The 26,574-nt window shown below is 42.7% G+C and overlaps 1 protein-coding gene and 1 long non-coding RNA gene across 7 annotated transcripts in view; one reads left to right on the top strand and one right to left on the bottom strand.

Annotated features, from left to right (window-relative positions):
* Window positions 1-9,674, top strand: part of PHF6 (PHD finger protein 6) — a 37,970-nt gene extending 28,296 nt beyond the window's left edge. For all 6 annotated transcript variants that reach the window (XM_075068892.1, XM_075068893.1, XM_032773147.2 and 3 more), the window contains 4 exons: window positions 1,012-1,116; window positions 2,355-2,488; window positions 4,828-4,957; window positions 5,243-9,674. In XM_075068892.1, the coding sequence (XP_074924993.1) occupies window positions 1,012-1,116; window positions 2,355-2,488; window positions 4,828-4,957 (369 nt within the window). In that variant the 3' untranslated portion in view covers window positions 5,243-9,674. The remainder of the gene's footprint in view (window positions 1-1,011; window positions 1,117-2,354; window positions 2,489-4,827; window positions 4,958-5,242) is intronic.
* Window positions 9,675-15,652: 5,978 nt separating this feature from the next.
* On the bottom strand, window positions 15,653-26,547 carry LOC116820571 (uncharacterized). The gene is made up of 3 exons (XR_012656422.1): window positions 26,462-26,547; window positions 16,508-16,715; window positions 15,653-15,960 (listed from the first exon to the last, which is right to left on the bottom strand). It is a non-coding gene; the product is annotated as an uncharacterized LOC116820571 (long non-coding RNA).
* Window positions 26,548-26,574: the final 27 nt, after the last annotated feature.

The raw sequence follows: 26,574 nt of genomic DNA, 5'->3' as shown, positions 1-26,574 counted from the left end.
GATTACGATGATCCCTTTGGATCTTAAAGTCTATATGAGTTCCTCTGGGTGGCGTCGAGTGATTCCTTGGACTTTGAGGAGCAGTGGGCACTGCCCAGAGTTCTCTGGCAAGTGTCCCCATCCAAAACTGTGATTATGAACCTTCAACCCACACTCCTGTTCCTGTTTTTGCATTTGTTGTCCCCCAAATTCAGTTGTGGCTTGGATTTGGTGGTTCCTCCCCCTTGGTTGAGGGGGCTGGTCTTTAGTTTCAGATGGGCCTGAGCCCACTATCCCAGTACCTGCAAAAAGACTGTCTTTCCTGTCCTACAAATAGAGGCACACATCCAGTTGAGATAGCAGGTAAGCAGAAAAGAATTACCTTATCTGAAAGTTGAGCTGGACTTTTGCATTCTCCACCTCTGTTTGAATGTCCAAATTAGTTGAAGTCCTTGAAGAGTTTTTACTGCATATACTATATAGGTTAAGTCTTGTGAGTGATGTTGGCCTAACTATAAAAGGAAATGCATTCAGCCAATACAAGCTGCAGGTAATGAAAACATGAGAGATTTGAGACTACTTGGAAATGTCCCATTGCCACCATTTCTGGCTTTCCAGAGGCTTGTGTTGGCAGTGTGAGTAAACTGAATTATTTAGGTGGGGCAGTGAGTGGAGATGAAATATCCTTATCAGAACCAAGGCATGTCTTCAGTGCCTTAATTGACAGCGGTACTTATTTATTGCTTTGTATATTCCATTATCATAATCATCCTTTAACTACTGCTTTGTCATTCAAAAAAAATCCTCTGAAATGCAATCACATATAATTGAAGCAATCTAGTGGGCATTGGAAGGAATATCCAAATTACTGATATGCTCAATCTGCAGTTTGTCTAATTCATTGGCAAAGCACAGTTTACCAGCAGATAATTGAGTACAGTGCATCCCCTTCTGTTGTTCCTGCTCCTTAATCATCTTATGGCCACGTATCTGTAACCTCCTAACATTACTGTCCATTTGTTTGCTTTACAGTTATTCTCTTCTGGCACTGTCCAGCTAACAACAACATCAAGGGCAGAGTTTGGTGATTTTGATATTAAAACTGTACTTCAGGAGATCAAGAGAGGAAAAAGAATGGTGTGTCTCTTTGGGTTTGTAAGGAATGCTTCAGTGATTTCAGTTGGGAGTATATTGCAATTCTCTTTTTTTCCTTATCTGAACAAATCTTTTCACTTAATTTTTTAGAAAACAATTTAAATATATTGTCACTACTAAGTATCAGGATATAAAGTGTCTCAACAATTACTGTGGTTTTTTTAACTACACCATACTTTATGAATGCGGTATGTTGGCCCTTTGGAGACCATAATAGAAAGGAAGGAATTGACAGTTTTTCCATACCACAGAATCTGTATGGCATGAAATTGCTAAATAGGTTATGGGAGTTAATTTGTGTAATTATTGACTGACTTCCAACTTGTTTTTTTAAATGATGGCTAGTTCATTCTCAACACTCTTTAAAAGGACACTGAAGCTCTGTATTGCCAGTTAAAGGAAGATGAATCCCATGCGTATCTCTGGTGAATTGCATCTTTTAAATACTTATTTTGGGGTCTCAAAGGCCCCAACTATATTAGGTTATTAAAGTCTTCACCTAGTAGCATGGCTCCTGGATTCAAATTCACATCCCCTTGGTTGGTCCAGGGCCAGATTCGCTAATCACTTGGGCATTTGCAAGGCTCATTGTTTTCTCCCATGACATGAGCTAGGCTGAAGCTTGGAGGGACTTTTCATGATGATGAGGATGCTTGCTTGGGAGGTGTTTTGTCATCTTATGTCTGTTGATTCACATATTTATTTTTGAATGGTCTGAGCAGTATGTTATGACATTTTAGTGTGAAAATTAAATCATATAAGGCCCCCAGGGTATGTGGCAGGCACTCAGGTATGTTTTATAAGTAAAATATGGCACACTGTTTCATGCATATTAGAATTTATTAACATATGGAACTCCATTACCATCTGAAAAAAATCATTGCCTAAAACACAATTCATATTCAGTGAGTTTTGGTACTTGGAAAAGCTAGCTTCAACTTCAACAGCAACAACAAAATAGAACTTAGAACTGCGGCAATGTGTGCTGTTACTTATTTTTGCAGCAGACAGGCAAAACAGTACTCTGTTGTTCATATATATTGATTGATGCAGATTTAACTGTTTCTGGCTTACTATATATTAAGATAAGTTTGTGCTACAAGAAAAATTACTTCATGTTTATGACTAAAATTCGGGGACATCAAAGTGAACATTAAGTGACAAGACATTAAATGGATTAACACCACAACTTAGAGTACTGTCTTTTTTCCCCTCAACAGAAATGCACTCTTTGCAGTCAGCCTGGGGCTACTATTGGATGTGAAATTAAAGCCTGTATCAAGACTTACCATTACCACTGTGGCGTACAAGACAAAGCTAAATATATTGAGAATATGTCTCGAGGAATTTACAAGTAAGAACTCTAACAGTTAATTCTGTAATAACAATTTTTTCTGATCTCCTCTGAGATGACTTTAAGAATTGCTCTTCTGTTCAGATAAAACATTCTGATCACGCAGTAATGCTGATTAACACATCACTCAGCTGCATTGCAGGCACTAGGCAAAACTATCATATATTTTTGGAAGTTCAGATAAGGTGACTGTTGCAGTTCAAAAGCTAGTTAGGTAAAAGCTTGTGCAATTGGTTTTAGTACTTCAAACACCTTGTTCAAGTTGAATGTCGTAGAAAAATAAATCAAGTTCTGTTACAAATGCAGAGAAAGTTTAGAACTTTTTTAAAGCAATCCTATCCTACAACACAGTGGGGAAAAATAAATTTCTCTGCACAGAGCTCGGAGAATCTTTGTATTCTTCTCACTTTAATTTCCATTTGTTCCAAGGCCCTGCATCATCACTGTCAACAAATTAGGAGAATTAGATGGGTGCTCCTGTCAGCAGCCATCCTTGATTGGCCAAAGGTCTTGCTGTTTGACTGCTCTGAGATTCTTCCTCTCCAATTAGGTTCAGCATACTGCTGTCGGAATGCTCTTAGCCCTTAATAACCCAGGGAGCAATAGAGCCAGACCACTGATAGACACACCATGGCTTTTCGTGGCATTGTAGATCATTGACACTAGACCACTGGACTGACTTCATATTTTTTTTCTCTTTAACCTGAAGCTCTTTAAGCTTATTTTACCAAGTCAGATGAGGATAAATACATATGCAAAAGTGGAGGTATTTCTGTTGTTTATTATAAAACATGAAAAATATTGTGCGAATGAAAATAACTGTCATAATTTTCAAATAACTTTCAGACATTTACAAAATATTTTTAGTGATCTTAATTTAATTCAGAACCTCCATATACCCACTTAAAAATATGAAATATTTTAAAAATAAAAAGAGCAAAACATAAATTTCTTTTTCTCTGATTAGTGAAATTTGTAACTCAGATTGCTGAAGTCACAGGTAAACTCCTGCCATGTTATACTCTTAGGGATAACTGATGTATCTTTTTCCCTATTTCTGTACTGTTCCAACCTCATTTCCCAGTTGCTACCACAGACCTACTGCAATTAAAGTTGACAGATTACATCTCGTTTTGGCCACAAGGGGGCATTCTGTGAGCAGTGTGATAGCCATACTGCTTCTTGAACTAGAATTGATCAGTTTTAAATTGTTTTTTGCCTGTGCTAGTCTATAAAGACTGCTCTGGAGCCTGGCTTTCCTCTGCTTATTTCAACTTATTTATTGATTTCCGATTGATAGCTTAAGAGCTATGAACAAATGAAACTGATTACAAATTGACACACACAAAATCACTATGTTTTTATGAGCGCCCATTCTCCCTCGGAGTGTCTATTTTGTTTTTGTTATGTAAATACTCATGAGAACAGTGTTTCTGATCCATTTTATCATGTAGATTTTAGGCAGAAAATCTATCACAAAACTTCTTCAAACTCACTGGTACTACTAACCATGTTCATTCTCTTATGGTAGAGCTGAGAGAAAGTAGGTCCTTACATATGCAATCATTAAACACCTAGACAGTTCAGACAGCATTTTAGACAAAAGCAAACTGATTTTGTATTTTAAAGTTTTGGTTTTTTTTTTTAAATTGTCCCATGCTTATGCCTTGGTATAATCTCAATGGCTTACATCTTGCCTGTGAAAACTGACTGAAAGTAATGAAAATGCTGTCACAGCGTTATCTATATTGGAACAAGCTTGCTAGTGTAATAGGTAGTGGTTACTTTTTAGGAAAAAGAGAGAGTAAATAGGCTTTGTTAGCATTAGCAGATCCTATCATAAACTAAATCTTTCTCTCAGCCCAGCTGTTACAGTTGGTTGGCACAGGTCAGTAGAGCTTTCTCAGTCTAAGGTTCTTGGCGGTAGAACTCTCTCAGGAGGAGGTCTGCTGGTGTTCCTCCTTGGTTGCTTTTTAGGACACGAGGCAGTAGCTTTTATAGGCATGGGTACCACTGACTGTTTTGGGGGCTTCTGTCTTTGTTTTTGTGTTTAACCCTTCTTTGTTATCTTTTGTCAGTTGAGAATTGTTCCCTTTTTTGTTTGGTTAGTGATCTTGGGTTTGCCCCCGTAACAGGAGCCCTTGATTCTAGCTGGGGATCTAGTCAGGCTAGCTAATATTTATTTCTAATGTCAGATGTCTGACAGGTGCCTTGTACATTAATTCAACACAATTTTAAAATGAGCCTCTTCTCTAGTGGAGAGAGCCCAGAATGTTATAATATATAGGACTGTTACTTGTTTTCTGGTAAATTCTCCATTGTTTCTTTTATTGTTGTAGACTCTATTGTAAAAACCATAGTGGAAACGATGAAAGGGATGAAGAGGATGAAGAAAGAGAAAGCAAAAGTCGTGGGAAATCAGGCTCTGACCATAGTAGCATTCCTCAGCAACAACTCAATGGAAACTAGGTATGGAAGTTACTCCTGGCAGCTCTGTTACTGAGACTGAGAAACACAACGTACATTTGATGTAGTTAATCACAGTAAAATGTTTAAATCTAGTATATGCAGATAACTTCTTTTTATTGGTGTACTGCTGAAGAATAGGGAACTTTTTTAAACTTCAGCTGATTTTATTATAATATTAGGAAGGCCTCACATCTGTCGATAAATATAGATGTAATGTCAGATCTGTTAGATGCTCTTCTTTATATGATTTTAAATTTACTGTTGTTTTCATCGTTTTTTAAACAGGTTCAAGAGACAGAGTTAGAGAACTGGGAATGAATAAGACATCCATAACTACTAATACTTTTTAATTGTTTTCTAAGATCAGAAAAGGGTTAGTAACTTTTTACGACCCAATTCTGTTAGAAATTTCATTGAACTGCCTGAAACGTTCATGTGTGTGAGCCTTCAATAAGTGGCAGAGTTTTACATGTCAATATTATGTAGTTTGTAGTCTGCAGTGTCTGGAAACAAATGAAACACTATATAAATGATATGTAATATGTACAGTGTCAAAAGTTAAGGCAGACATTGAAATGAAGTAAGCTCTATATTTCTGGACTGAATAAAAATCTAAGATTTGGAATGTGTAAGTTGTTTAGTGGATTCATGTACCAAGGGAAAGTCTTAGTAAGATTAATTCACAACATGGACAGACAAAGTCCATGGTGGCAACAATCTGGTAACTCATGAATTTTGCATTTTCTTTATATACAAAATATGGAAGATAAATGTGTGTGCGTGGGGGGGAAATCGCTCTCTGTTTTTGCTTGCAAAGCACACAGTAGAAAAAGAACTCAGTGCACGCAGAAGCATGCTTGAACCTTTCAGTTTGTTCCTGTTGTGATTGTTCCTACTGCCCAGCATTCCTTGCTGGAGATTTACTTGAGCAGCTGTTGGTTACAAGCTGCAAGCTTCAGTACTCATGCCAAAGGGCTGTAAGTTTTGTTCTTTCCCCAACAGTCCACCTCCTCTATATTCCTAACGTACCAAGAACCTCTCATTAAGTGTGACTCAAACTAACTTTTGGAAGCTGCAACCCAACTTCTTAAATTTCGAAGAGTTACTACTTTAACTTCTATGGAATTTAGCCACCTTATCTGACATCCATACCTCAAGCACTGTGTGTTGCGTGGAACACTTCATGTTTTGTCCAAAATACATATACAGGTTTCACATGCTGTAAGGAGGAGGAATCAATTTTTTTTTTAAGATCAGTATTTATTTTGACTCTTATGACCACTATATAAGGTTTTCTTACCATTCTTAATGCTTTTAGCATTTGATTGATTTTTTTCTTGTCAAATCATCAGTCATGTCATGGCATTTCATATACCTAGAGGTCAATGTTCCATTAGAATAATCAGGTTTAGATTATACCAAATCTAACAGCTCAGTTCCCTAACTTTTTTCATATAGCTCTGGCATGTCTAATTGCTAATAAATAGCGTCTTCCGCTGGTCCTATTGAAGCACATTAGCAGATTCATTTAAAAATAAAACCAAAAACTTAATAAGTAAGTCTGTCTAATGCATCCAGGGCATCTCATTGCTTAGGAAGGGTTCTGACTCTCTTTCTGAATACCCAATAAACCATTAGATTTGAAGTAAAGCAGCAAGCAAGATACTCTGACAATTTGACTAAAAACCGTGAAGGTTCATCTGCAGTTGATATTAAGAAGCAGTTCATTTGTAACAAGTTTCTGTAGCATTTTTACTTGTATTTTTAAAAGATTTAACATGTCATTGTCTTTTCATGTGTTTCCTTAATGTTTCAAGGGACTCAACTGTTGCATATTAAATTTCTAACATTTTACCATCTTAGAATTCAATCTGTTTTGGGGGAAAATGCAGTTTTTAGTATAAATATTACTGTGTACAGTTACTGCTCTAAACATGCCATTGATCATTCTTATTTTGTATTTGTAACTTTCAAAATTAAAGGCATGACTTGAATTGCAATGACAGATTGATTGAAATTGTTTACCAACGTGTTTGCTTTTTTCTAGAATATGAACATTTTTCAGCTACACAGAACAGTCTCAGAATGCAAAATGTCTGTCACACTGCCTAGATTAGGTTCTAGATTGCGTGCCTCAGACATGGCCTTCCCCTGGAATAAAGGCACTTTAATGTTTGCAACTACTGTATTTTTGGTTAAGGAAGGATGAAAGGTACAATGCGGTAGATTTGCCAATATAATCATTGTATTTTTCACTCAATTCTAATCTACATTGTGTCAATTGCTGGATTTAATAGTCTCATAATTCATTATGGGTAAAATCATTTTTCTCCACATGCCACTAGCAACCATAACAACACTTTTTACCTTTGAGTAGCAGAAGAGCAAGTGGCTGGCTACGCGTTGAGGCTAACTAAACTATCATTAATTCAGAACTCATGAAAACTAAGTCAATATCGAAAGTGATTTTTGTTATATGCCTCAGATTCATCTTATAATTTACTTCTTGTCATGTATGCTGGGTAAAAGTGCCTTACAGTGTAAAAATTGTATTTATATGTTCCCAAGTAGTATCACTTGCTGAGGAGTAATTCTGTCATGGTGTTAATATTTAGAAGAAATGTACCTCAGCAGTGTATTGACTGTACATCTCCTATGTCTTTAACTGTGGTTTTAATAAGCATGAAAATGTATGAGAGGTATACAACATTGACATCATTTTTTAAAGACTAAATACTGCCATTACTGTCTTTTTATGTGCATTTTAGCTTGAAACTTTGGATAGTGTCTTTTTTTGTAAAGCAATGTAATCTTTGCAAGCATATATTGAAGATTATTCTGCGGCATTTACTGCCTTCCCAGAAGTTAGAAGTAACGAACGTGCTTTATAGGTAAAATAGATTTGTTTAAATTAACTAGCTAAATTAATAAGGTTTATTTGTTCTGGCATTTTTTTTTCAAATAGGCAGCTTTTGCTTTCATCTCACGATCAGAAAACAATCTCAAATTTAAGAAAACTTGTCTTATGAAACTGATTTAACTGAATTTAGTTACTTTAGGCGTTTTTGGCATTTCTTGCTCACAAAAGTAGTGTGTCTCTGTTCAAGAGACTCATGGAACCCTCCTATAATGGAAGACTATTTTTCCCCCACAAAATAATATATTAAATAGTTTCATCATATCAGCAAAGGGCTTGCCTTTAAAAACATCCCTTCTACCGCTCTTTTCCCAGGGAGAGCTGGCAGGATCTGTCTACCTGAGCAGTTGTAGGGTACTGACAGCTGGGGGAGGAAGGACTCTAGAAGGCTATTGGTAAAATTCCCAGAGACTCTGGTTTATACACTTTTGAAGAGGTTCCAGGTGGTGGCACAAAGTGGCCACAAATTTATTTGTGAGGGAAGCTATAAAGGGTCAGCCTAGCACCAGTGTAGGTGGAACTGGCCGGAAGGGGGACATGGACATTGTGGTTAAAGGGTTCACTCATTCAGCAGGTGTTTGCCAACAGAAGAACCTGTTCCAAGAGCCCTGGTGGGAGTTCCACCTGCCAAAACCCATGGAGGGCAGCAGTGAATGCACCACTTACACTCCACAAAGATGAATCTCCCTTCTGTACGTGGACTTTTGCTAGTTTAGGGAGGCATAATTACACCTCCATGTGCTAGCTTTGCTGAATTTGGACCTAAGTCTCGCCTTCTAGTACAGTGGTTCTCAACCTTTCCAGACTAGTTGTCCCCCTTTCAGGAGGCTGATTTGTCTTGCATAGCCTAAGTTTCACCTCCCTTAAAAACTGTGCTTACAAAATCAGAGACAAATACAAAAGTGTCACAGCACACTGTTACTGAAAAATTGTTTGCTTTCTCATTTTTACCATAAAATAAATTAAATGGGATATAAATATTGTACTTACAGTATATAGAGCAGTAGAAACGGTCTGTATGAAATTTTTATTTGTAACTTTGCTATGCTTTTTTATAGCCTACTGTAGAACTAGGCGAATATCTAGATGAGTTGATGTACTCCCTAAAAGACCTCTGTGTACTCCAGGGGTACACCTATCCCCAGTTGAGAACCGCTGTTCTAGTGGACAGCAGCCAGGAATTGCTTCTTACTGTTGTTCCATATAGGAAGGGGTAACTTCTCTTATACTAGACCAGAGGAGGTGATAATTCCCCTCTCCCCCCAAAATGTCACACCTATCTGATGTGATAATTGCTATAATCCAAGAAGATTAGTAAAGTTGAACCAATATGCTAGTGAAATTAACCTTCGTTATCAGCACAGCGAAACTTAACTACTAGAGGACTGAAGTCTATTGCAACAATTTGTAACTCTCCTTCCATTTCACTAAAAACTGATTCCACCATAGTAATGATAGAGGTTAACAGAGCTCAGCTCTTGGTTTATATAAACTTGCTGAAGCAGTTTCTATGTATGCATATGTACGCACGCTCATTAGTCAGCAGAGACATCTCAACCCTGAAAGGATTCTGGAGGACTGTTGCTTATTGAAAAGCACTCAGATTAGACCAGCTTTAGCATACATTTACATTAGATGTGAAGACAAGGAATGTATAAAGAGGGTAAACACATTCCTATCTGCAATGTTATGTACATTTTGTTCCTGTTATATTGGCTTTACTTCCAAAGTTGTAGTTTGCAGTATTAGTTTTTTATTGGTATCATTGCATATATATTAATAAATGAGTTATGAATTTCATTTGTGTAGCTCTCGTTTCTATGAAGGCATGTTAAAACTGCCCACTCCTGCATGTCACTTTCATGCATAACTGCAGTGTATCTTGTTACTGATATATTATTTCATAATGAGCTACTTAGTGAGACAATTACAATAATCAGTCCTCTGCAGAAACTAATAGCTAGCCATGTGCAGGGGGAAACACACATTTCAGCTGTAGGCTGAAATGCAAGACGCAGCAGCATCAGCAGTCAGAGGGGTTTTTTTATTTTCATTTTCAAAGTGCCAGGATTTTATAACTGCCTGGAGTAAGATGGCAAGTGTGTTCAGTGGTCTTCTAAGCATTACGCTATATTGCAAACAAACTGCATATGAGGAGGATTTGCTAGATGCAACACTTGCATAAGTTTTTGCTGAAAATAAATGTTACACCGCTACCCTGATATAACGTGACCCGATATAACACAGATTAGGATATAACAGTAAAGCAGTGCTCCGGGGGTGGGCAGGGCTGTGCACTCCAATGGATCAAAGCAAGTTTAATATAACGCAGTTCCACCTATAACACAGTAAGATTTTGGGGCTCCCAAGGCCAGCGTTGTATCGGGGTAGAGGTGGACCTGTTTTGGCAACTTTTAAACAAGTACACAATGAGGAAAAGAGGCTTAATTATAAAGTCCTTACTGAGGCAACTGTTGACTTAAATCCAAGGAGAAACTACTACTCTTGTGGATTTCAGGGTTAGCCCAAGAATATCCACCCATTGTGTTTAAATTTGGTTTCTTCTTTAATTCAGGTTTGCAAAGCTGAATATATTGCAAACAAAACTTGTTCTTCAAGTGCTTGTTCCTAAATATTTACTGGTGATGTGTATATGCCCAGTGAACTCCAGTTTGGATTCTCTTGGTCAGCAGCATCCATTGGGGCTGCCTGTGGGCTCTGAAGATGTCTACACTGCAGCTGGAAGTATGAGTCCCGATGCAAGTAGACTTGCACTAGCTCAGTGTGGATGTTGGAACATGGGTGGTGGCTCAAGCTAGTCAATGAAGTCAAGCCCACCTGATCCCTTCGGTTCAAGCTTTGGTGATACCTGCTGCATCCATACTACTATTTTTAGTGCACTAGTGTGAGTCTGTCTATCCTGGCTGAAAATCACACCTTGCAACTGCAGTGAAGACATATCCTGAGTGGCCTTGTGGCTCCAGCTGAGCATAAAACAGCAGTTGCCACACTTTTTACTAAGGTGACTCACCAGCTGCATTTTGCCTTTTGTGCAGCCCACCATTACATGTATTGTGTGTGTGTGTATGAAACTAGTCACTGTTTTCAAAAGCCTGTAACTGCAACACAACATTGATTTTGTGTAAAGGGAAAGCAGTCTGAGCTATATTGAGCATTGCTGTCACATCCAGGCACCCTGAGAGTAGCCAGGGTTGGATTAACACACATTGGGCCCAAACTTGGGAGAGAGAGGGCCCAAAATCAAAGGCCAGTGTCCTTTCCTGCCTCCTCACCCCACAAAGGGAGCACCAACCTTCTGCAGCAACATGCTCAGCCCTGGCACTGCAACCCTAATCTCAGTCTGGTGCAGTGGGGATTGCAGGGGTGGCTCTTGTCCCATGGGGCTAGAGGCATCTGAACCAAACCAGAGTGGCACTGCAACCCTGTGTGCCAGGTTCAACACCCCAGCGCACAGAGCTAGGTCTAGGGCTGTGAGACAGGAGCTGCTGCGTGCAGGGGTGAGTGCTTGCTTTCCAAACCCTCCCTGGGGCCTCCCTCTGCACTGGGCCTGTGGCCCACTGTGTGGGGTACACTGGCATAAGGGATGGGGAGACCCCAACCACCACTCAGTTCTTTCTCACCACCTGTGTAGTTGGAACTTGCAGTGTCTCTTCACTTGCTGTGCAGTTTTGCCCGTTGTTCTGTAAACAGTACCTCCTCCTTTAACAAGAAGGAATTTTTATTTTTATTTTTTTTTTATTGCCTGAGAGTCTGCCCTGGTACCAGGATCAGTCATAATGATTGAGCACAAATCTGCAGGCTTTAAAAATTGCTCATCATATGAGGTGCTTATGATATCTGCTGCTTTGGCACCAACATCATTCTATACACAATGCTTCTTAATGATGGGAAAACCTGCAGCTTACTGTGGCGTGGTCTACATTTTGCTGGCATGGCTGTCTTGGTTTGGAGTGTGGAAAAAATCACCCTCATAATAACATAGCTTAGCAGTGCTCTTTTCCCAGTATAAGCTGCATCTCCATTTGGAGGCTTTGCCAGTAGAGCTGTACCAATTGAGCTTTACCCACAAAACCCCTCTCTAGTATAGAAAAGACCTGTGTATGGGTAAGGGCACACAAGATAATGTGCCACCTGTAAATGCTTTTCTAAGAGAACCCAGAGAACTAGGGAGTCTTGTCTAAAAATGTTCCTGCTGGAGAGGGCAATGCATCCCTTTTTAGACACCAGAATGCCTGGGACAGAGATTTGTGAGCACTCATCCAAAAGTGGTGGTGGTGGCTCCTCTGCTTGTGGAGTTGAAATGGCTGCTCCTAAAAAACTGTTGTCCTAACGTAGTAAATCTCTGGCAATGGGCAAGAGAAAAAGCATCAAGGCCAGAGGAGATGATCTAGATCATCTTCAGGTTGTTCCTCAGTGAGGCACAAAATCTCTGAAACAGTAACTGAAAAGGGTAGCATAAAACCCAAAAGGTCCCTGTGGCACCCAGACAAGCACTGGCCCACCATGCCTCTAAACTGGTTTCCTAAGTACCACAAAAGTCTCCAAGTGCCAACCATTTAGCACAGAGATCCATCATACAGATATGCCTGGGACCATCAATACCATGTAGTCCTCTGACTTCAGCACCAGCTTACTCAGTACCGAAATCCTGTGCAGCATTGAAGAACCTCCTGGTCTCTTTGGTACCAGACTCCTCGCATTTGGCAGTAGTGACAGTGCCATCTCTGGTAATGCCTGCTGTTCCTACACCAGTGCCAAGCACATCAATGGTAGCAATGACAGCGCCTTTCTAGAAGGGTTATTCATTCTCCTCTTGCTCTGAGGAGCAGAGGGAGGTTTCACCACTGCATTCCCTGTGGTCTAGGTATTCAGACCAGTACACACCTGAGAGGGAATCGAGGGCTGTTTTATTACTCTCGTCTTATGAGCTCGAAGGAGGATAGTACTCTCTGGTATTCTCTTTGCTCACCTGCCTTTATGCATACCAACACCCTTGGGCTCATAGCGGCTGCCTCATGCTAGAAGACCAGTCATTGCATTCCAGTCCAGGGCCAGAGTCTCTTCATCCTCACTTCACACCAAGACTTCACAACCAACCCACTCTGTTCCACTGCCAGCTGAACAGGCTGGGCATAGCTTTGGTGAAGAGTCACAAACAGAGGACCATCCCATCCCATCTCATGACCCTCTCTTAATGAGGCTGTGGTATTTGTCTTATCCACTTCAACCTTAGCTAAGTACAAGATGTTGCAAAGAATGACTGACACAGTAGAGATTCCACTGGAGGTGGTCCAGAAAAAATTTGCCAAGCTCCTGAACATCCCATGATGCCCATCACCAAGGGTCTTTTAAAGCCAGCTGAATTGCTCTGGGAGACACCTGCTGCTCTGGCACCAACATCAAAAAGAGCATAGTTGCTACCAAGTGTCCTTCCAGGGCTTTGAGCAATTTTATGTGTCCCTGCGTCATTAATTATGACTGCAGCGAATAAGAAGGCAACAGAAAGTGACATCTCAAGACAAGGAGCCCAAGAAATTACATTTATCTGACTGGAAAAATTATTCTGCATCAAGTCTCCAAACGAGAATCACCAATTACTGGGTCCTGCTATTAAAATATGATTATTGTCATTGGGATTCTATATCTAAATTTGCAGACATTCCTCAAGATAATGGAGAGAAGTTTAAGTCTGATTGCTGAAGATCAGCTTGTGACACATGCAGTCCTATATCCATAGCTACCTCAGTTACCATGAGGAGATCCTTTTAGCTTCAGCCATCAGGAATCCCTAACCAGGTACAAGTTACAATTTAGCATCTTCCATTTGAAGGATATGAACTTCTCAATGTGAAAACAGATGAAGTTTTACACTCTCTGAAGGACTTTCAGGTGACACTGAGATCCTTAGGAGTCAATACTCCTGCACCAAAATGGGAACATTTAAAGTTTCAAGTCATTCTATACACAGTGTAGGCAACCATCTACAAAGCATCAAAAAATTCCATAGAAGGAAGTCCTCTGCATCCACCACTGTCTGGTCATGAGCCCTCATCATCCTCAAGGCAGCAGATTTGTTTCGTTGGCCAGGAGCAGTGTGCAAATTCTGTTCATCTGGTTATCACCTCTACTTGGGAATCATTTATTTCATTTTCATAGGGCCTGGCACACCACCACTGTAGATCGCTGGGTCCTGAAAATCATAGAGTTAGGCTGTTCTATCTAATTCCAGACCTTCCCCAGTCTCCACTCACTTTCATCCATTTTCAGAGACACCTCTCATAAAAACATGCTACATCAGGAGGTGGAATCACTTCTGAATCTTGGAGCAGTGGTAGAAGGACCTCAAAGACATGGGGAGAACTGGTTTTACTATCATTACTTAGATTCCCAGAAAGAAAGGGCTGCTCCCTTACACTGGACCTGAGACAACTGAACAGCCAGTATCAAGTGGAGTGCCCCAGGGGTCTGTCCTGAGGCCGGTTTTGTTCAACATCTTCATTAACGATCTGGATGATGGGGATGGATTGCTCCCTAAGTAAGTTCGTGGATGACACTAATATGGAGGGAGAGGTAGATACGCTGGAGTGTAGGGATAGGATCTAGAGTGACCTAGACAGTTTGGAGGATTGGCCAAAAGAAATCTGTTGAGGTTCAACAAGGACATGTGCAGAGTCCTGCAATTAGGATGGAAGAATCCCATGCACTGCTACAGGCTGAGCACTGACTGGCTAAGCGGCAGTTCTGCAGAAAAGGACCTGGAGATTACAATGGATCTGAGTGAATCGTGCCAATGTTGCCAACAAAGCTAACGGTATATTGGGCTGCATTGGTAGGAGTATTGCTAGCAGATCGAGAGAAGTGATTATTCCCCTCTGTTCGGCACTGGTGAGGCTACATCTGGAGTAGTGCATCCAGTTTTGCGCCCCTGCCACTACAGAAAAGATGAGGACAGATTGGAGAGAGTCCAATGGAGGGCAACAAAAATGATTAGGGGCTGGGGCACATGACTTATGAGGAGATACTGAGGGAACTGGGCTTATTTAGTTTGCAGAAGAGAAGAATGAAGTGGAATTTGATAGCAGCCTTCAACTACCTGAAGGGCGGTTCCAAAGGGGATGAAGTTAGGCTGTTCTCAGTGGTGGCAGAACAAAGAACAATGGTCTCAAGTTGCAGTGGGGCATGTCTGGGTTGGATATTAGGGAAAATGATTTCACTAGGAGGGTGGTAAAGGACTGAAATGGGTTACCTAGGGAGGTGGTGGAATCTCCATCCTTAGAGGTTTTTAAGGCCCAGCCTGACATAGCCCTGGCTGGGAAGTTTTAGTGGGGGTTGGATTAGGTGACCTCCTGAGGTCTCTTCCAACCCTGAGATTCTATCATCTTCATTCTCAAGCTCAAGTTCAGGATGGTAACTAGCTTTGATAACTCCAACCCTGGATCCACATAACTGGTATGCAGCTCTTTACCATTAGGATGCTTATTTCCATACAGTAATCCACCCTCCCCACATAAAATATCTGAGATTTCTGATAGGCAATTCCCAGTATTAGTGCAAGACACTAGCATTTGGCATATCAGCACTACCAAGGGTATTCACAAAATGCCTAGCTGTGATGGCCACTTACCTCAGGAAACAAAAAGTCCAGGTTGATCTTTACAACTGGCTCATTTGTGCCAAGTCTCATCAACAGGTAACCGACATCACGCAGCAGACTTTGCAACTTTTCACCTCTCTCAGTCTAAGAATACAAAAGAAAAATCAATACGAACTCCAGCTCAAAGAGTATTGTTTATAGGGGTGCTGTTGGTCTCTACAATGGCAATGGCCTGTCTGCCTCAAGAAAGATTCCAAGCCACGGTTCTGTCCACCCACCTACAAGTTCATCCCAAGATATTGATAAGGACTTGTCTCAGACTTCTAGGGCACTTGGTTTCCTGCCAGAGTTCACCTTCATCCTGTACAAGGATTGTTGAAGCCTGTATGTCAGCCAAGCAAGCATCACCTGGATACGACATTGTACATTCCCTCAGATGTCTGTCATCACCAAACTGGTGGCAAAGACCCTCTGAAATTTTGCAAGAGAATACCCTTTTCACCATTATGATCAAAGATATTGGTGGCAGATGATTCTACTAAGACAACCTTCAAACTCAGAGCATAAGGACTAAATATAAATGTCTTGGAGCTAAGGCCTATTTGTCAGGGGAGCACAGTTTTCCTCACAGGTCTGAAAGATCTGAGAATTCAAATCATGACAGACAGCGCTACAGACATGTTTTATATAAAACAAGGGAGAGTAAGATCCACCCCTCTATGTCAGGAAGGTGTACGTCTTTGGAACGTCTGCGTCAGGCATGAAATTACTCAGAGCAGTGCACTTATCATGGTTATGGAATCTGCTGGCAGATGATCACCTCAGCAATTTGCATGACCATTGAATAGGAAGTAAAGGACACTATTATCCAAGACACATTCCTCAACTGATGTCATGCAGCCAGAGATCTTATTGCCACTAAAGAAAACAGGAAGTGTCAGAAGTTTTGATCCAAAGTAGGATCGATTTGGGGATTCCTGTACAATGCATTTGTTGCCCTGATCCAGTGTATTCTTACCTTCCACTTCTATTGAACCAAGAGTACTCAAGAAGCTCAGGGAGGTTTCAGCTAGTTCCACTATGATGGAGACAGTTCTGATTCTTGGACCTGAAGAATTAATCTGTCTCTTCAACCTCCTGTTGAACTGCCTCTCCAGCCAGAGGAGGTATCTCAGAGATGGTCAGTTCCTTCATCTGGATCCACGTGCCTTGCACTCTTCCATCCACTGTAGAAAGAACTTTATGAGACTTACATTATTCTGCCAAGTAGATGAGACTAATCATCTGGGCACACCACCCGTTCTCTGTTTCTCACTCAGATACCAGACATAGCAGAGTACCTTCTATCACTGAAGAACTCTGGACTTTCGGCAAGCACCCTTAGGGTCCACCTAGCAACCATCTCAGCTTTTCTCCCTCCAGTTCAGAAGTATTCTACATTTCCATGCCCTACAATAATTTGCCTTTAGAAAAGCTTTATGCATGTATATCCCCAGTCGGGGAACCTCCATGCCCTGTGGATCTAACTTTTGTACTGATGGGGTTAATGGGCCTCCCCTTTGAGTTACTAGCTATATGTTCTCCAATGCATCTCTGTCAAAACAGGCTTTCTAGCAATAATATCTGCCACGAGAGTTGGAGAGAGACATGGTCTCATGGCAGGGCCCCCATATGTTTTTTTTATAAAGACAGGATGACTTTAAGACCTCACCTGAAATAGCCCATGACAGTCCATTTGATTATGTTGGTACCTGGCTGGGGCATCAGTGTCTCTTTGTCTCTGAAGAACTGTTTTGGGCCTGCCTTTCTAACTTGGAGCACGTTACAGCAATGTTATACTGCAGAATCTTATAACTTTACATACAACGCTGCTACACATATTCGAGAAGGACAATAATGTTTAGCATTTTCCAATGATACCTCACAAGGTGCATTTTGAACAAAATTTATCATAGTCCTGTAAAAGTGGTGAATGTGGGATACAGTTTGTCACGTTGCACAACTGATCTCAGCCCAGCTGCTTTGCCTACTGGAATGGATCTCTGGGCCATTCATGGAGGGAGAACCAGAAGATGTGAAGTGGGATGAGTTTGGTGGGTAAGATGCTCAGTCTTGGCCTTACTCTTCTTTTTTTTTTTTTATTTGTCAGAGTTTAACATGCTACATGATGTTCTCTCTGCTAAATGCTGGCAGCTCCAGGAGGGCATGTCAGCAAGGGTTCTGCACAGACTTACAGCAGATAGTTAGCATTGTGAAAACTCTGAAGGATAACCAGCCCCATAACATTTACCTTCATATTATAAAAGCTACTGCAGGCCCAATAGTTAACTGAGGCTATGTCTACACTGGTACTTTTGTTGTTAAAACTTTTGTCATGCTTGCTGGAGGTGGTTTCATTGTGTTGCCGGGAGACACCTCTCCCAGTGATAAAAGAGCAGTTACACGGAGCACCTGACAACAGCCTGGCTGCAGGGGCAGAGCTACACCACTGTAAGGTGCACATTGCAGATAGAGCCTGAGTCACAACGGATCTGCCAAATGCTGGATTCCTGTTGGAAAACACCAAGCTCAGAAATAACGATTTTAAACAGATAATTGCTTTCCAGACAATTAAATTGCTCAGATTTCAACCTTAGTATCAGGGCTCATTCAAATGTAGTGCTCCTTGGGCAGGCTTCAAGATGTAATGTATGCTTCTGTCTCCACATAACCTACCTCTAATACCTCTGCAATGCCCATCAATTTTAGTTCCATAGAGTGGGGAATGAATAGGGAATACATCCAGAGCTTGAGGCCCTTGGGGAGAAGATATACACACCAATTCTCTCCACAGTGCTCTGTCCTCATAAAGTAGCTTCTCCTGTACGTAAGGTGTCACTGGACCCATGAGTGGTAAATATCTCCCTGCTGAGTGGGCTAACAAACTCCCTGTAACTTCAGCACATATTTCTGCTTTTGTATGTCTCTCCTTTCCTCCCAAATTTGAGCTAGCAGCACCAGCAATGATTGGGATCTGGAAATCTGCTGTTTGGCAGGAAAAACAAATTATTCAACCAGAAATGCAAAAGACGACTAACTCTTTTGTCCACTCAGGAGACATTCCAGAGAACCAATGCCAACAATCTTACATGCAATCACAATGGTTTCATTTTACATTGTTTTTATAAGTAATACATCAGCTATTAATGAAAACTTCATCAGTGACTAAAATAAAAGTCCTTTTGTGGTTTAATAATCACTCTCTGAATGCCACTCACTCTCTGGTGTAGTTGTAGCCAGGCCAGTCCCAGGACATTAGAGAGAAAAACTTCTAACACCCACTCTCCAGCACAGTCAAAGCACTAGGCAAGCTTGCCAGGGCAGCTGCTGCTGTGCTGGCAATGAGCCAATCATGACATACCCCTGTTGACAGTCAGCTGCAGGTCCCACTTCATTCTGTTGCTTTATTACAATATTACAAATGCTCACTCTTGCCAAGCCACCCACGCAAATAGTTACTGGACATACAGCTGTTACCCACGTTCCTGTAATGTTAATAAGTCCAGCAGATTTGGTCAAATTGGTTATTCAAGAAAAGTTACAGTCAATTTGATTCAAGTCCACGTAGCCATCATCTTTCATGAATAGACGTGATAATAATGCTGAGGATACACTATAAGGTCTCCTTGTGTGTGACTTGGGAGTGAAGGATTATTTTGGCAATTTGTTAATAAAAATTTGAAAATCATTGCTCTGCATTGGCATTTACTCTGCAAGAACATAGTACTTGGAGTCTGTTCCACCAGTAAAAGGAATACAATTAAAGGTCTTGATAGGTTCTTGATATTGCTTCAGTATTGTTTAAAAAATTGTAATTTTACACATCACATTGCACAATTCTTAACCAATCCGTCACTTGATTCCAGACCCACTGAATCATATTGGCGTTGTCTCTGCATTTCCAAAATCCATTCTCATTTCAGACCCTGGAACTCTACAATTTTTTTAATCTTAATTGCTTTACTTCAAGAACAGAATTTTCATTCAAACACTTAAAAATGGGAACAGTAATTCCCTCTTGCAAGGCTACTATGGAAATACATGTGCACATAGAGAATCTTCACAAAGATGCAATGACAAATGTCATTTTAAAACTTATGCAATGGTGAGGGACCGAGAGGGCCAGTTTTGTAGCTTTCCCATCCTCCTCCCCCATCCCAATGATACAGTGAGGGAAAGTGATAACTAAAGCCAAGTAACTCATTCCATGTGATATGCCAATGCAAGAGGCACATGGCAACCACTTAGACCAAGGGGTCAGATTGAGCCTGTACTGGGCAGTACAACATACCAGCTCTTCCCCAAGGACCAAAACCATTTCTGTCAAATTCACAGTTAAGGAATTAAGGGTGTAATTGTTCCCTGCTTCTACAAAGGTGTGCAAGGTTCCTGTGCAGGGATGGGCACAGCCTCAGTCCCTATATTCCCGTCTGCAAAACTGGTTTTGCTAACCTCTGCTGGGGACAGAGGGAATCATGTCCATGCCCTGCCCCCTCACAACTCATCAGGATGCAGGGCAGGTTGCACCCTCTTCAGGGATGGTACAGCCACTGCTCTGTCCCCGCTCTCATGGAGGCACTGCTCTGGCCTAATACTGTTCATGCACTTACTGTCCAGACAGCCTTTAATAAGACATAACAAATAGCTATTTTGTTGGTCATGGCAGCTGCAGTTCTCCATTCAGGCGGGCTCTGGGCAGGGGCAGCTCTGTATTTTGCCGCCCCAAGCACAGCAGTCAGGCGGCTTTCGGCGGCATGCCTGCGGGAGGTCTGCTGATAACGCGAATTCAGCAGCTTGTCTGCGGGCGGTCCGCCGGTCCCAGGCCTTCAGCGTACCTGCCGTTGAATTGCCACCGAAACCACAGGACTGGCGGACCTCCCACAGGCATGCCGTTGAATCCTCATTACCAGCGGACCTCCCACAGGCCGCTTCCCCGCGGCTTGCCACCCCAGGCACATGCTTGGTGTGCTGGTGCCTGGAGCTTCCCCTGGCTCTGGGCCAGGTTCAGCACAGAGATCCTGCACCTCCCATTAGCTGCAGACCACCTGAAACACCAGTTCTGAAAGTGTGAACTGAAAGGTGCTATTAAAGTAAATGTGTTGTTACCATTACCCACACCAACCACCCCCTTCTTGAAAACTTGGGCTAGCTACCATATCATTCTCAAAAAAAAAAAAAAAAAAAAGCTTTTTATCCTTGGGCTTATCTTCACGGGCACATTTACAGTACTTGCATACTTAGACTCATTCTGATATAACATCCCCTGTGGACACTCGTATGCTGGAATAACAGCATCCACAAGGGAAGTTACATTGGAACTTCAGCCACTCTGTCTAGGTACCCAGCACTATGCCATCCCACTTTCAAGGAGATTAGGGCCAGGCCAAAACAGTCTTCCCCTTGGCTCAGGACTAGAAAGTAAAATTAACTTTAATGTCAGGTTATTTAGGTCTAGCAGTAACAGGCCTGTATATGTTGCGGCGGGGGGGACAGCCATCTTGGTTCTGCTTCAGCGCTTCCCTGCATTGACAGCCCTGTGCTCTGTAAACGCCAGTACAAATAGTGAGGGACATAGCTAGCTCCTGTTCCTGGGGCAGCCAGTGCCAGGAAATGGTGAAGTGCTCCTGGCTCCTATGGCTACTCTCCATTCTTTCCTTCCTCTTCCCAATCACAGTTCCCACAGCCTTAATGTTTGTTAATCAGCAGGTGATTAACTAACACAGGGCTACATGAGGGAAATGGGACACACTTGATCCAGGCTGTTAGTTAAAATTCAGATAAATGGGCTTCAGCTGCACTTGTTTCCCTTTTATTAACCAGCACGACTCTACGCTAATGGGAGCTATGTCATAAGAGTACTAATACAGCCACCTACATCCACTGTGGCTGCATGGCTCCTGCAGAGTCAACTCGTCTGGTAACTGTTGACTGCACTTCCCTGGGGTCATACTGACCAGAAGTCCACCCTTGCTTTAATTGAAAAGGTCTTACTAAGACACGTACGCTTTAGAAACAAACTACTGACATGCTAACAAGCCTTCAAAAGCATTTTGTTTCTTACCAAAAGTGCGCTAATGTCCTGTGTGTCTACCTGGCCTGAAGGGAAGCCATTGACTTTGCTGGCTCTGAAGCAAGAAGCACGTGCAGGCCCAACTAAAGCCAACTCTGCCCTTGGAAGGCTTTGCCACTGTAGCTATCTTGTTATATGATACTGGCAAAGCACTCCTCGTGTAGACACAACATATACCAGCAAACAGGGCCAGCTCCAAACACCAGCAAAACAAGCAGGTGCTTGGGGTGGCACATTTCCAGGGGGCAGCATTTTGGCCATCCTTGTTTTTTTATCTCACTTCCTCCCCTCTCACAACCTTGCAGAAGCGAAGCCATGGAGCAGCCGGGGATCCAGCCGGGGAGCTGTAGTTCCTTGCCTAGCTCCCTGTCCATAGAGCCTGCCCTGGAGCAGGGAAAGAACTACATTTCCCAGCAGTCCCTTGGCAGCTATCAACAGGAAAGGGAGGGGAAGGGAGTGAGGTAGCTCAGCCATGCTGTGAGTCAAAAGGGGTGGCACTGTGAATGGGGAACAAGTGTGCCCAAGGAGTAGAAGGCTTTGGCCCAGATATCCCCTTCAGAAGACTTCCCCAGAATGCATTAGGGATACTGGTGTGACCTCACCTTGCAGCCCACAAAGAAGGAATTGGGTGGACTAAATGGATAGTGCACTTCTCTATCTGAAGCCTAGCAAGGGAGGTACACGGAGCCCACTAGAATTGAAAATGAAAAGTAAGGGAGGGGAGGCTTTGCTAGGGGACTTCAGTAACTTTAGATACAATACCAGGTACGTAGGAGGATTTCCACTTTTGAGCCATGGAAGCAGAAATTGACTTTTCCTTTCCAGATTTAGCTAATATTCAGAAAGGGAATCTAGCACCTGCCTTCCAGATTTGAACACCCTCAAAATTCAGGAGTGCTCAAGCTCAATTTGTGCAGCTGTTACTTCATTTCTCCCAAATCAAATATACTGATCCACTGTAACTTACTGTAGAAAAAGTAGGATAAGAAATGAAGAAGCAAGAAATGCTACCCAGTGGTTTTCAGGACTGGAATTGCTATTTTCAACAGCTATTGCCCTTTTCTTTTTTTTTTTTTTTTTTTTTTTAAGTTTTGTTTGTTTAAAAGGAAGACAGTGATATTGCATTGGCAAATTCCCCATAGAAACAAAAAGCGGAACAAAAGAATAATAAAGGCATCTCAACTCTTTTATTCTGGACAGTCTTATTAATATTGCATCCAGATATCCTCCAATCACACAAGCTGAAACTGTTCCACTTTACTGCAGTTCTGTAACCATATGGGACAATCCTGCCGTGTTTGTGCAATCCAAATTCCTGCTGAATGACCCACCCTGGGAGTGAGTTACCAGTGTTCAGGGCTGACAGCAGGAGGGTGCAGGCTGGGGGGAAGAGCCCAGGGCTGGGGCAGCGGGAAGTGTGGGCGGAAGCCAGGGCTAGGCTGAGGGCAGCCAAAATGTTTTTTGCTTGGGCAGCAAAACCTAGAGCAGTCCTGCCAGCAAATCTATGATTTTGCTGAGATAGCTTCTTCCAGCCCCTGAATGACATAAGCTAGACTGGCAAAAGCATAGTTTTCCCATATAACTGTCGACACTAGTGCTTTTGCCAGCACAGCAATGTCAGTCTCAAATCACACCTCATCACCCTGACTGTGTATAAGGTATTATGCCAAATCTGAACCTTAGCGTCCCAAATTTGGTACTGCATGAACCTCTAAGCTTAATTACCAGCTTAGATCTGATATGCTGCCACCGATCAAAACTCTGAGTGTTTGATAAACTCGGTCCCCAAACCTTCCCTGGGGACCTCAAGACCCAGATCCCTGGATTTAACACAGGGAGTAAACTGTTTCCTCACTAGTGCCACTTAGGCTTCCCCTCCTCTTCCCAGAGCAGTACAGACTCAATCCCCTTGAGCCTTAATAGGAAAAAAATCAACCAGGTTTAAAAAGAAGCTTTTATAAAAGAAAGAAAAGACATAAAAATTGTCTCTGTATTTAAAATGAAATATTACAGGATCTGTCAGCTTATTAAAAAATGAATAACAGCCTTAATCAGAAAAAAATACAATTTAAGATATTTCCAGCAAACTACACACTTGCAAATACAGAAAAACAATGTAAAAGCCTATATTGTCTTTCTACCTGTACTTACAAGTTGGAAACAGAAGATTAGAGAACCTGGAGATAGTGTGATTACCCTCAGAGCCCAGAGAGACAACAACCCCAGAACAAAGGATCCACACCCAAAAACTTCCCTCCACCCAGAGTTGAAAGTATCTTGTTTCCTGATTGGTCCTCTGGTCAGGTGTCGTTTGTTAACCCTTTCCAGGTGAAAGAGACATTAACCCTTAGCTATCTGTTTATGACGGACTGACATAACTATGCTAGCAAAAGTTTGTAATGTAGACCTGGCCTAAGAAATTCACACATGAATCAGGATATCTACAAGCACCTCTCAGAGTAGATGATGTCTCACTCCGGGCTATTTAAGAGATGACATGCAGTGCCATTCAAAGGCAAAGGAGCTGACACGGGGGTGCCAGCATCCTAGGAACAATAACAAAATCTGAAGCCTCACTCACGACTTGAGTTCTATTCAGCATTAGTTGTGATATTCACAAGGGATCCTTCCTACCAGCCCTGTCACAGACATTTCCTGTATTACTGGGGAGGTACTATGGGTACACAAAAGTCCCCATGCTCTTTTCACTGGGATAACCCACCATAGTTCTGTCATTCCACCATGGCATTATCTTATCTTGGTCACTCAGGTAATGATCTGAGACACATATACCCAAGCATTAGCTAAAACATCTATATGGTTTATAGTATCTAATACATATATTTATGGTTACATGTTGGTACAGTCCCTATGTTTAGGGCCCAACCAAATTCATAGTCCATTTTGGTCAATTTCACAGTCATGGGATTTTTAAAATAGTAAATTTCATTATTTCAGCTATTTAAATCTGAAATCTCACTGTGTTGTAATTGTAGGGATCCTGACTCAAAAAGGAGCTGTGCGGAGGTCACAAGATTATTGTTGGGAGGATTGTGGTACTGTTACCCTTACTTCCACACTGCTTGCTGGTAGCAGCGCTGTCTTCAGAGCTCAGCAGCTGGAGAGCAGTGACTGCTGACAGAAAGCCCATCTCTGAAGGCAGAACTGCCACCAGCAGCAGCGCAGAAGTAAGGATGCCATGGTATGGCCACCCTTACTTCTGCCCTGCTACCTGCAGAGCTGGGCCCTGTCAGCAGCCACCACTCTCCGGCCACCCAGCTCTGAAGGCAGCAGTGCAGAAGCAAGGGTGCCATAGTCTACTATTGTCAGGCTTAAATCTGTGCTGCTGCTGGTGGGGCGCCGCCTTCAGAGCTGAGCACCTGGCCTACAGCTGCTGCTCTCTGGCCGCCCAGCTCCGAAGGCAGCCCAGGAGTAAGGGTGGCAATACAGTAACCCCCTAAAATAACCTTGCGACCCCCCTGCAACTCACTATTGTGTCAGGACCCTCCATTTGAGAAATGCTGGTCTTCCCCCGTGAAATCTGTATAGTATAAGGTAACAGCACACAGAAGACCAGATTTTACAGGGGAAGATCAGATTTCACAGTCCATGATGTGTTTTGCATGGCCGTGAATGTGATAGGGCCCTACTTATGTTGTGCAGCCACAGAATTTGTCCCTTGCTACAAAATTGTGTTCCAGATTGTACATTTTTATTATAAAATAAATAAGGTCCTATCTGTCTTGCTCTCCTTGTTGTGAAAATAACCTTGAAGATGTGAACCAATGCCTTGTCTACACTAGGAATTAGGACCCATTTCAGCCACTGGTGGCCAGTAGCAAGTGTAGCTGCACAGATACAAACCGTTAATGTAAACCAGGAAAGATGTTTTTCCCACAGCCCTTACTGACATAGTTATGCCAATATAGGTTTTAACTGTAGACCAAGCCTGAGACAGTAACACTTCTGCCTTTATGTGAAAAATATATGATTGTGTCTATATTAGGGTGTTAGCAACAGTAGGAGGTCTTCTAGTGCAGCTGGGCCGCTATCACCATTTTAGTGGCATGTAACACTGCTCCAAGCTGGGCTACTCACCAGTGACTAAAACAGTGTCAGCAGCTAGTAGCCTGTGTTAAGGCTCCCATCATTGCTAACACTGGTGGAACTCTCCCCCTGCACATGTGGAATGTGCATGTCAGGTACCTCCCATAGTGTCAGTGGGGTGTGTAACCCCTCTGGGAGGGGGGACTCCCTCTGGGGGGGTATTGCATGAGGGGGTGGGGTGACCCCTCAATGAGGGGGGCATTACTCAGTGTGGGGATAGGGATGCACCCTTCATGTGGGGGGCCACTATCTGGTGGGTGTGGGGGTGCCCTCCATAAGTGGCCATTACCTGGCGGGGCTAGCCCTCTGCGTGGGGAGCCATTACCAAGGGTGAGAGTAGGGTGATCCCTCCATGTGGGAGGCTGTTACCTGGCATGAAGTGGGGTGATCCCTGTGTGGGGGGGGGGCGGGCATTACCCAGTGTGGGGTGACCCTGCCGTGTGGGGGCCATTACCCAGCGTGGGAGTGCGGTGACCCCTCTGTGTGGGGAGGGGGGGGACATCACCCGAAGAGGAGTGGGGTCACCCTTGTGTGTGTGTGTGTGTAGGGCCATTCCCTGGGGTGGGGTAACCCCTGTGTGTGTGTGTCTGTGCGTGGGGGGAACATACCCAATACCCAGCGTGGGGTGACCCCTGTGAGGGGGGCGTTACCCGGCATGGGGTGGGGTGACCCCTGAGGAGGCATTACTCGAAGTCGGGTGACCCCCTATGGGGGGCCGTTACCCAGGGTGGGGGGCGACCCCTGGGGGGGACTTACCTGTTGCGGGGTGACCCCTGAAGATGCATTACTCGGTGTGGGGTGACCCCGGGGGGGCGTTGCCCGGGGGGGCGGCGCGCGGCCCCTCCTTTGGCCGCCGGCTGAGGAAGAAG

Source organism: Chelonoidis abingdonii, chromosome 8, assembly GCF_003597395.2.
Source record: "Chelonoidis abingdonii isolate Lonesome George chromosome 8, CheloAbing_2.0, whole genome shotgun sequence".
Lineage (NCBI taxonomy): Eukaryota > Metazoa > Chordata > Testudines > Testudinidae > Chelonoidis > Chelonoidis abingdonii.
The sequence above is the reverse complement of the archived record's forward strand: the minus strand, read 5'-3'. Positions and strand labels throughout refer to the sequence as shown.